The sequence below is a fragment of the Heptranchias perlo genome, chromosome 41 (assembly GCF_035084215.1).
Source record: "Heptranchias perlo isolate sHepPer1 chromosome 41, sHepPer1.hap1, whole genome shotgun sequence".
NCBI classification, from domain to species: domain Eukaryota; kingdom Metazoa; phylum Chordata; class Chondrichthyes; order Hexanchiformes; family Hexanchidae; genus Heptranchias; species Heptranchias perlo.
Window position 1 is genome coordinate 4,255,885 of NC_090365.1, and position 12,250 is coordinate 4,268,134.

Below are 12,250 nucleotides of genomic sequence, written 5' to 3' on the forward strand. Positions count from 1 at the left end.
TCCTGTACCTTTCCCATGAAAATAATCCTGGTAATATCTGGCTCCCCGGTCCACATGCTCGATGCTGAAGTGCTTCAATCTTTCCTGGCGCAGCTGCAATTCTTTTGGCACCTCCAGTACGGAAATACTTGCATTTGTGCAGTACGGGTTCCAGACCACCTTTGGAAATCCACCTTCACAGCAGAGGCTCGATCCTGCATTCATGCTAGCCTTCGACAAGCTGATATTCCGTTCGCTGGCCCCACCTATTTCGTTGCGGAAATGAGGGCAGTTCAGGAGCAGATCATTGCAGTTGGTGTCACCGAGATCTGGCTCCAGATTCTCTTTGCCATTCAGCTCCTCAGTGCTGGTAAAGTTGGAATCCAGGCCTCCCAGAGCAAGAGACCGGGATACAGCAAGTGATGCAGCTGATGCAGCTGAGGCACCGGTTGTGGTATTTCTCCGGTGAGCCACATAGCTTCTGTTGCTCACCACTTCATTGAGGTCAAACAGTATACTCTGCACGTCAAAATGTCCAAAGCTCTTCTGACAAACCCATGGCTTAGTGCTGTCCTGGGACCTACTGTCTTCATGGTCCGAGCTACATTTCCCGGGCTCGTGCTCGCTTTTGCTGCTGCGCAGTTTCTTTAAGATGGATTCGCCACTTTCGTTCCTAGACTGCTTTTTGCGTGACTTGTCTCGCTCTTTATGCGCACTTTTCGGTTCTTCCCTCTGAGATGATTCGCTTCGACTGTCGTCAGTCTTGGTGCTACCTGCAAGGTTAAGATTGGAGGCCATGCTCACGTCAGCCCGAAGGAGCTGGTGAAGCTTCTCTGGCGCTGAGCTCCGTTGGTCAATCTTCTCATTTTTGAACTCTTTCAGCATATCAAAAAAGCTTTCAGGTGACATACCATGAATGTCTATAGATGAAGTGCTACCATATTCCCTTAAGGGAAGCATTCCACTCCCATGTTTGGTCCCTTTAAGCTCTAGGGCTCCTTCTATATCGTGTTCATTGAGAGTAATCTCACTGTTACTTCGATTTCTCAGTGGAATAAACATTTTGGTTGGGGACCTAGGCCAGTCATCTTGAAACTCCACTTCTTTTGACTTCCCTCGAGGTATATGGTATAGGCCCCGGGCCCGAGAGGAATGGGAAGCAATTTGATAGTTCGGACAATACTGTCCATTATGAAATCCTCTTGTTGAAATAAATTCAATGTCTACCATGGATCCATCCAAGTCCCTTGCCGGACTTAATGCAGCATCTTTTGTTACATCTCGTTTTGGAGGCCAGTCAGCAATTCGAGCTCGGACTCCCATTTTTGGCATGGCGGGGGTTGAACTTGCACGGGGCGTATTTTCACCCTGAGTGCAAACGTTCCCATTCTGGACCCTGAATGGAGATGCATAGTAATCACATGTACCAACAAGAATGTCCACTCCACTTATGACAATTCCACCAACCTCCACCGTTTCATTTTGAACAGGTCTATAGCTTGTCATAGTCTATTAACACTCTGTCTCGCTGGGAGCAACAGAAAGGTCCCAGTCATTTCTTTCACTGCTGGAAGCTGCTCATTCAAGCTTAAAACACAAGTAATTTCAATGAGCAGAAATGTAATTAAGGAGCAGCTCTGTAATATCTGGATCTGAAGTATCTTTTTATAATTCCATGTTGCCCGCATGCCTCATTTTTTTGCCCATTATAAATAACCAGTATTACTTGTGCCTTCACAGTATACAGAAATTTAATCTAGAAGACCCAGAATACGAAGATTGTAGTTGGATGAAGGTCAATAATTCCAAATATATCCCATGTGCGCTTCAACACATTGATAGAGGTGTTGCATTTGATACTTTAACCAGATGGTGATCATAGTCATCCTGCAATGAAAATAAAAAATATAAAATACTGTTTTGCATTTAAAGCACAGCCATATATTGAAGACACTGAAATCTTGCATTAAAAATTTCCAGTGCACTGTACATTTATTAGCATTTAAGAGTAACATTGGGAATCAGATGGAACTTTTACCATCCAAAGATGTAGCAAGTTTGTGAGATAGATTACCAGGGAAGACCACTGAAATGGACAATGGAGATGGGTTCAAGAGCCAGACAATTAGATGCATTTCTGGATAAAGACGAGATTGAAGGATATAGTAGCAATGTGGGTAGGTGAGGTTGGTCTATTAGAATAGAATTAGCTTATTTGAGCCGAATGACCTTTGCCTGTTCTAAAAAACTTATGTTCTTATTAGCAACTTAACTACTGACAGGGACATTAAGTGGGTTACAACAGAGTTTCAGTAAACGACTGCAGGAAGCTTTTATAGGCTAATTTTCCCAGAGTTTAAGGCTTACTTTGGGAAGGCCATTCCCACAATTGCCTGGTTTAAACATTAGGAGGTAAAATTTTGACATTCTGTCCCATCGTTCTTGCCAGCTTCCCGAGTTTTACCCCTCACAAACTGCAACTCATCTAAAACAGTCACCTAAATCCCATCCCTCACCAAGTCCCTGTTATCATCAACCTTTATTGGCTCATTATTGCCCAATGCACCCCTTTCAAAATCCTGCATGTCCCTATATGGCCATGCCCTTCCTTACCTCGGTCACCCTAAAAACTCTAGAATGTTCTCCCTAAACCCTTCTATATGTTACCTCTCTTCCCTGCTCAAAGCCTACCTCTTTGATTATGCCTTTGGCTACCGCCACCACTGTTTGCCTCTGTGAAGCGCTTTGGGTGTTTTATAATGATAAAGGCTGATATTGCAAATATGACCAAAGCTTGGGGCAGGTGGTAGTGATAGGAGGAGGAAGTAAGAGAACAGGCTTTCATAGTGATACTACCCAGCTGTTTACAACCCTGTGATAATGGAAAGTAGGTCTTGCTTTATTGTAAACAAGAATGTAACATTGCATTTCTACTGAATGCAATGCGATGCTGAATCACACAATATAACCTAAATTTTAGAACACTGGTTTCTTTCATCCACATCCTATTTTGCAACGGTATTGAGATGCACATGTTGAAAATGAGGTCTTTTGTTGGTAATCATTTAGTCAAACAGAGGAAAAAAACCCCAGAAAAGTCAGCTGAGAGATTGGGGAACGGTCTTTGACTGAGTTGAATTGCACAAGTAGATGAATATCAGGGCAATATGGAAATTCTTCAAATTGCAGTAGTGTTTGTCTAATACAGTATGCTTCACTTCATTCATTATTATAAGGGATCTTTCAGCTCCCAAAGGGAGCAGTGCAGTCTGAGTCCGTAGATACTTTACCATGAGTACTGTCCATGGCAAACGAATGGTTCTCTCACTGTCGACGACACTCACTAATATAAAACAGCTGACCTCACGAGACCCAATGGCATTAAAAATCCAGGAAAATGCGGGTTACGTGAGCAGCCAACGATTAAGCGCTTCCTGTACTTAGCAGCTGAACGTGCAAATTTAATTCTTTCATAACTGAAGCACACAGAACCAGCTCCTTGTCTATTCCAGGCCTGCGTGGGGTAAACATTGACTGAAAAATTAAGTAATCTATTCAGAAATAAATTTAATTGAGATTTCTCATTGTATCCATTACTGAACTATTATTTGTTAGTGATATCAATCTTATGGTAATGTTTGAATTAGACATCGTGCCATGTGCAGTCTCTCCATCTTCGTAACTGGCTTCCAACAGGACTAAAGCAAGAACGACAGAAAATTAAAGTAAAATTGGGGACAGCCGCACACATACGTCGTGCTCTCTGTTTGAGCACTGCTCTCCTGGGACAAAAATACCAAAGGCAAAAGAGTCTTGGGTCAAAGCCAACATTACAAATCAGGGGCTTCCTGCCCAAAGGCAAAGTCCACAGGACGCAGACAGCAGTGCCAGTGGTTGGAAACGAAGGACCTAAAATGTTACAGAACGTTGATACAGCTGATCAGGCTGATCAGGCTGCAGAGTGGATTTCAGAGCATCGATAACATGCATTTCTACAGTGTTTCTTGTGCGTGCACACACCGCAAAGTGCTGTACAGAACATACAAAACTGACAGACAGGAAAAGACAAGCTGGTCCATCAAGTCTGCCTCACACACCATGATGGCCGGAGTATCCTGACTAAACACTTCCTCCCTCCCTTCCCCCACAACCTCCGCAGCTATGTGATCTCCTGGGAAAGCCAACAAAAACAGGGAAGTAAACAAAGCGTAGACATTGATCGGGAGGGGGGAGGGAAAAAAGAGAGGGAAATTGAGGCGGGGGGCAAGTGTTTTAGGGAAAAGGTCTTAAGACGACAGTCAAAGGCAAGGAGGAAAGTAACAAGGCACAAGGTGCTGGGGAGAGTTCTAAAGATGTGGCAGTTGGAAGAAGCAGGAAGAACATCACATGGCTGGGACAAGAGGGTTTACCTGGTGACAAATGGCTGGAGGAGATCAGAGAGGTCAGGATGGGACAAGGCAACATATTGAACACACAACCATGTGATCTTTTAGTAACTAAAACAAAAGTGTGAAGTATTTTTTTAAAAATCAACAAAAAAGTTAGGATTCCAGAGGCCTGAGAATGGGCTGCCTGCCCCCTCAGCTAAGGGGAGATGGGGTGGGTGGCATGGCGAGACCCCAAGAAAATGGAATAGGAAAATGAAACACATTTTAAAACAAAAATGAGACCTAAGGCTTTCTGCTTCAAGAAAGTAGATAGCTACATCATTTCTAATGATTGCCTTGCTGAAATTTAGCAGAAATGATTTTGAGCAGATCTGATTTGTGATCATAATAAAAGGTCTCAATCACCTGGGCTGAACTCAGGACTAGAATAGCATTTTATCTTTCAAAGCCTGGACTTAGTGACAAGAAGATTTAGCACGAGCAACACGGGTGAGTTGAAGTGAATTGGTTTCCTGAATTCCAGCTACACCCAATTATATATCACACTAGCTGTCTGGCAGAATTTACAGTGGTCTTCAACTGCAGTCATATAAAAAGCTAGAATTCTTCCAAATGCACTCAGAGGCCAGTGGCATGTTTCATATGCTGCAATCAATCCAGCATCCATTTCACACACCCCAAAAATGCTTTTTGAATACATCACTAGAAGGCTATCAGTCTTTTGAACACACATTTGAGTTGCAAGACAAGCAGTTCAGGAAACAGGTTTCTTTTGGATCCCTGAACATACAGGTCCAGGATCAATATTGACCTCTGAATGCAGGTGATAGTGTGTACTGGTTAATTACTCCTGCAGTACCCTATTTATTCAGTAGGTGTTTTCCCCTTGAGTATCAGGAAGCCCCAATACAGTAAAGGACATATTATTATGGAATAACAACCAACTGAAGCCCAGCTAGTGGGATCAAAGTCTCTCTCTCTGTAAAACGATCCAGAATGAAGCATGTTGGAGCAAATTCAATCCAGTTTCTAGTGGACAAAAGCCAAAGCACTAAACTATCCACAACTTGGCACTAAAGCAGCCAAGGTCAATAGGACAACTAGTGTGGGAACTGAAATGCTGCACTTGGTACAGTCAATTGAAATATCATCAGGGCATCCAACCAATGCTGTAACTGAATTGGAGAGGATTTGATGAAAACAGTAAAGAATGTTCAGTCTCAATAAAGCTGACAAATGCCAGTGCTTGAATACACAATTTAATACATACACAATACAATTGCCAATTGTATGCAAACAGAACCACAGCAGTTTCAGAGAGCCATAAATTAAGTGCATTATATAAAAGTCATGGTACTGCATACACTTCCAGAACTTTGGATACTGTAGGAACAACCAGTTTCATTACAGGAAACAGTACACTTTTCCCACTGAAGACTTTTCAAAAGTGCTACTCTCTCCAGTGCCAATCACCATGAAGAGCGCCCATCTCTTGTGCCGTGCGCGTCCTCGGAGCATAATTACCCTAAAACCCGATGCATCAGTTGCACCTGCGATTATTACATTAGCCAGAATAACCACCAGTACACATGCCCAGGTTTGTAAATTGCAGCTGGATCATAAGTGAGTAAAAACATGGGTTCAGTTGCAACCTATAGACTGGATCTTATAGTAAATAGAAGTTAAGTGGAGCAACAGAGATGCAACAACACAATAGTGATTCACCACCTTGCATCAGTAAAAGAGGTCTAAAATAAGATGGCTTCGCGAATGGATAGCAGCAGGCGTTAGATTCTGACATTTGAATGACAACCAGAGAACCCAATTCCAGCCTGGTGTCACAAAATTGTTGCTCCATCTATTAATATGAAAACAATGAACGCATGCACGCACAAAAAATAGAGGCCACAGCACATCTGCAGAATACATTGAACTATCCTAAAATGCATATAATCCTTACAGCACAGACAAATTCAGAAAATAGTTTTTGAAAGTGAGCTATGAGGCATGCTGGGGATCCTTGGATGCAGAGTTAACCAATATGCAGACCAACCATAATGTATTCATAGAATTACATAGAATTTACAGCACAGAAACAAGCCACTCGGCCCAACTAGTCTGTGCCGGTGTTTAGGCTCCACATAAGCCTTCTACCATCCTACTAACATAACCTTCAGCACTAGGAGGGGTCTACAGTAGGATAAATATCATCTCCGGGAATTTCCTCAGGGGTCACTGTAACTTCGGCAGAAACCCAGTTTATCCAGTCTATCCAGGATTTGTGTCAATCTTCTGTTGAAGTTACGAGAGAACAACCCTCCCCACCCCAAGGAGATTTCCAGCGAATATCTTTTGGGTTCTGAAGCGTACCCTTAACTACTGAACTATCAGAAACAGGCAAGTTCTTTCACAAGCCGTTCCACCTGGGAATACTACAGTGAAAATCTACTGAATGTTTACATGTCACAAATGCAAGTCTCTTCTTGCTATTTCTGACAAGGATGTGAACAACCCAGCCACACATTTGTTTTATTGTCTTAGCAGTGATTTCGGCAATCCTATTTTCCCACAACTGTTAAGCAACTATTGGTGCTGACAGATCTCTGGCCATCAGAGGTGGTGCAGTGTTTAGTTATCTTCTGGTGCAGGCCAGTGCAGACCTGCTTCTAATGTTGGACAATGTGAGTCAGTGGACTTAGTCGGTTCAAGTTCAGAGGAGTAGACAAAGTGTCGTGCCAAAGCCCAGCTATTTACCCAGGAATAAATCGACGGCTTTTGTCTTTTTGCTGCAGCAAAATTTATTGTGATGACAGCTTTACACGTTCCAGCAAGGCTTCTAAAATAATCCTACAATACAGTAACAGAAAAGGCAATGCAGATTTTGGTTGGCATTTATTCCACTTGGCCAGCCTTCTCCTCCCAAGCTGATGGCTCAAGCTTGAGTACAGTTTCACAGGCCTTGGCTGCCCTCTTGCTAGCTTGCTCAAATGGCTATCCTACATGCGGCAGCCCAGCTGCAAATCTTGGCTGGCTATTCAACCACAGAGATCATCACAGTCGACTCCAACGTCCACATACATGCACACTCCAGTAGGTCACTGGATAGCAAGCATAAGCAGGAATCCTGGTAGAGATTTCCCCTCTCTCCAGTGCAAGGACACACGAGCCAATTGGGGATTTCTTTTTGCGGCCTAGCTGCCAGAGAATAACTTAGCTGACATCAATCATATATTATGTCGCACGTGTGGACAAAACATTGAGACTTTATTAGCAGCGGATTATTTTTGAAATGGACACTTCTGACTGTCCAAAAGTATCCACATATGTTCAGACCACCACCAGCCTTGCAGCTGTCCTCCCACATGACAACCTTTTTCTACCAATTCCATGAATTTAGGTACAACAACCATTTCTACTGTGATAATAAAATATATTAAACCTCAATTGCCTGTTTTTCATTTTATGATGTACACCAGCAAACTCACCTCCCATGCTTGCTGACTGCCACGTACCCAAATCTCAGTGCAGCAACTCTGTTACACAGCAATTTCCCATGCTGGCAAATCTGCCCAGGAAAAACTATTATGCTGTTTCCAATGAGGTTGTCCTATGAGAAGAGAATAAGTAGAATGGGCCTACACTCTCTGGAGTTTAGAAGAATGAGAGGTGATCTCATTGAAACATAAAAGATTCTGAGGGGGCTTGACAGGGTAGATACTGAGAGGTTGTTACCCCTGTCTGGCGAGTCGAGAACTAGGGGGCATAGTCTCAGGATAAGGGGTCAGTCGGGAACGTGGTGGTGGTGTTGTTCCCATGTGCCTGCTGCTCTCGTCCTTCTAGGTGGTAGAGGTCGCGGGTTTGGGAGGTGCTGTCGAAGAAGCCTTGGCGAGTTGCTGCAGTGCATTCTGTGGATGGTACACACTGCAGCCACTGTGCGTCGGTGGTGAAGGGAGTGAATGTTTAGGGTGGTAGATGGGGTGCCAATCAAGCGGGCTGCTTTGTCCTGGATGGTGTCGAGCTTCTTGAGTGTTGGAGCTGCACTCATCCAGGCAAGCGGAGAGTATCCCATCACACTCCTGACTTGTGCCTTGTCGATGGTGGAAAGGCTTTGGGGACTCAGGAGGTGAATCACTCGCCGCAGAATACCCAGCCTCTGACCTGCTCTTGTCACCACAGTATTTATATGGCTGGTCCAGTTAAGTTTCTGGTCAATGGTGACCCCCAGGATGTTGATTGTGGGGGATTTGCCGATGGTAATGCCGTTTAATGTCAAGAGGATGTGGTTAAACTCACTCTTGTTGGAGATGGTCATTTCCTGGCACTTGTCTGGCACGAATGTTTCTTGCCACATATCAGCCCAAACCTGGATGCTGTCCAGGTCGTGCTGCATGCTGGCTCGGACTGCTTCATTATCTGAGGGCTTGCGAATGCAACTGAACACTGTGCAATCATCAGCGAACATCCCCATTTCTGACCTTATGATGGAGGGAAGGTCATTGATGAAGCAGCTGAAGATGGTTGGGCCTAGGTTACTGCCCTGAGGAACTCCTGCAGCAATGTCCTGGGGCTGAGATGATTGCCTCCAACAACCACTACCATCTTCCTTTGTGCTAAGTATAACTCCAGCCACTGGAGAGTTTCCCCCAATTCCCATTGTCTTCAATTTTACTAGGGCTCCTTGGTGCCACATTCGGTCAAATGCTGCCTTGATGTCAAGGGCAGTCACTCTCACCTCACCTCTGGAATTCAGCTCTTTTGTCCATGTTTGGACCAAGGCTGTAATGAGATCTGGAGCCAAGTGGTCCTGGCGGAACCCAAACTGAGCATCGGTGAGCAGGTTATGTTCTTATGTTCCATCTTTTAAAACCAACAAACCAATAAAATCAACATGTGGTATAAACACAATGTGATCCAGAATAATAGTCAACATTTCCAAACCACAAGGTGATTTGGTACATCCTCTATCTCCCTGTGCTTCACGCAGTTAAATTTTCCAGCAATCGTGTCGTTGTGTTAATTGCATCTTTATGGCTTTCTCTTTTTCAGCATCTGATGTGTTACAAATAAAATACACAACGGGACTCATTGATAACACAAAACCCCCACCATTAAGCTGGCAGTAACTGAGTCACATGTTGGAAGGATGACCGATGAACAATATAGCGGTTTATTTATAGGTTAACCACCTAGCCCTACTGAATATGCCACATAACACAAAATTAAACTTAGACCAAACCAGAATTCTGATTCAGTTACATTATTCGTTAGTTAATACAATTACTACACTGCCTGCACATTACAGCACCATATAAATAATAGTCAGCTCACCATTCACTCCTGGAAAGCATCACAGCCAAGGCCAATCATGTCCTTAACCAACATCTACGTACATGCACTGTCCACTGGGGTCACTGGATAGTGATCAGGGATAGGAACAAGATGATTCCCCTCCATCCTCTCACCCAGGAACAGTGAGGCAAATTTCACATCCAATGTTGCCCTGGCTGAAGATTCCTTAAAGAAAGATGATGTACTTTGCCAGATCTTCTTCAATCGTCAAAGATGAATCCTCCACACAATAGATCTCTGCCAAATAATGGGCAACACCTTCTTGTCATCCACCTACATGGTATACCAGCTCCACGTCAGTTTAAAATGGCTTAGCATACATCAGAGATGCAGTTAATTTCAACCAACACTAACTATTATATATACTCCTCGCATTGCCCAAGATGACAGCTGGGTGGAAGCATGGTGTGTGGGTAATGCATATTCAAGGAATGAAAACCTACCAGGTCATTCAGCTTTTTTTCTTCTTCATTCAACATCCTCCACACTCTGCTGAGGACTAACCGAGTAGTATTCAGGATGAGGGGGGAGGTCCTGGAATGGGGTAGATGGGCAGTAGGCAGACATAACACTTGGAAAGATCTCAAAAGGTTATGATAGCCACAGCTGCTGTTGAAACTGTAGTTCTTGATGAATGCATGAGCAATACTCCATGTAGCAGCTTTACAGATATTACCAATGGAAATCTGTTCACAGGATTTTAAGGATACCAAAAAAATGGTCATGAAACAGGTACGGTGACTTCATACAGAGCCATTAGCTTTACTGCCAGAGAGGTGATAGTAATGGAGGCTGAACTCTACTAGTCATTCTGCAAGTCACTGCTTTGAGGCAGGTTGACTTAGGATCATGGGTGGAAAACTGTTTTGTTTGACAAAGTAGTTTCGTTCAATCCACGCATTAGGCTCCAGCATCCCCATAGCTGAGTAGCAACTACTTTTGGATGTGTCTCAAGAACTGCTTGATCAGAGTGGCAGATCATGCAGGACAGATTGCTGAACACTGCCTGGATCTCTCCAACTCAGTAAGCTGGAACCAGAGCACAGAGAAACCAACAGTGCAATCTTCGGTGATAAGTTTGCAGATGCCAAGTTCTAAAGTAGGATAGACATATCAACTTGTATGGAAACTAGATTAAAATCCAAATTTGGAACAAGAGGGGGACCACTGGGGTTTAATTTCCAGAATGCCTTCATGAAACAAGATACAAGCAGTTGCTTTTTAACAAACCTGAAGCAAGAGGAAGATCAAAATTGTCACAACGTAAACATAGATGGAGCTAGGTTTCAGCTAGAAGTATGAGGACAGAAGGCAGGTGACACGGTTAACCCCATCGAACAACTTCTTCCATTCATTTGTTATAGACTCCGTTGATGGATGGCTTATGCAAGGCAAGGAGGATTTCCACTGCAGATAATGATAGATCTTGGTCCAGAAAGTATCCCCCGTCACCAGCCAACAGTCAGCTCAAAGTTGGCTGGCTTTCGATGGAGGATCTGACTAGAGCTGATAAGCAAGTCTCGCCTGTGACATTAGCCAGGCACTAGTTAAAGCCTGGATGTCCCAGGAACTATAGTTCGAGAGGAAGGTATTGGATTACCAGAAGTACCTTTACTCGTTCAGTTCCTGCTAAAGTATCTAGATCAGGTGAAAAATAGGAACTGCATACATAATCCCCACGGCTCAGACGTCAACGAACAAGCAGTAGGAATCCTGACAAGAGGGTGAGGTCTGGGTGCGTACTGCTTGTCTGAGAGTGGCGCCAACCCTACTTTGTTCATGTATTGAACAACCATCACGTCCAGAAGCACAACCACCTGTCCTGTACTGGAGTTTGAAAGTACCTCAGGCTGCTCAAGCAATGGGCATCGATTAGCATAAACAAGAAAAAATTGCTAACAAACTCTACGCAGAATTTTAAAAAAAATATTTGCAACCCTATAAAAAGAAATGAATATGAAGGAAGTTGTTAGAAAACAACTACAACTCATGACAATAGGCTAAGTACAAAGCGAAGAACAGCATTCATTGCTGGGAAAAAGTGAACTGCTACTGTGACACATACATATAGCCCGTTCATACCAAATGGGAGTTTGGGTACTATAAGGATCAGTCACTTGCCACCACCAAGTAGTGCCCCTAGAACATGATCCAGGCCTGGCTCAATTCCAGTGGTGTGTGGGAATGCTGAATTAAGGTAGTAGTCTTATTTCAGTTGGCGCCCATCAGAAGTATTCTCACTACTGTAAATAAAACTCCTATTAAATGCTCCATCAAAGCCAAGAGAAATGCACACCCGACAAAAACATTAAACTGTACTTTACAAGAAATGAATGCAATACTGAATATAAACCACTCACATCATTCTGAACTCTTGAACTAGGCTCTTGTAATTCATGCAGACCTATCCAGTATCTCTGTACAAGGAATACTGAATATAGAATTTCACAGCAATTAACTGGAGATTATTTTTGTCCATAAACCTGTAATAATGCCACAAATCATTAATATCGTTGTGTGAACATCATCACACA

The 12,250-nt window shown here is 43.4% G+C and overlaps 1 protein-coding gene across 4 annotated transcripts in view; it reads right to left on the reverse strand.

Annotated features, from left to right (window-relative positions):
• Window positions 1-12,250, reverse strand: part of sipa1l3 (signal-induced proliferation-associated 1 like 3) — a 192,572-nt gene that overhangs the window by 93,846 nt on the left and 86,476 nt on the right. For all 4 annotated transcript variants that reach the window (XM_067974935.1, XM_067974937.1, XM_067974936.1 and 1 more), the window contains exon 3: window positions 9-1,866. In XM_067974935.1, coding sequence (XP_067831036.1) covers window positions 9-1,485 — 1,477 coding nt within the window. In that variant the 5' untranslated portion in view covers window positions 1,486-1,866. The remainder of the gene's footprint in view (window positions 1-8; window positions 1,867-12,250) is intronic.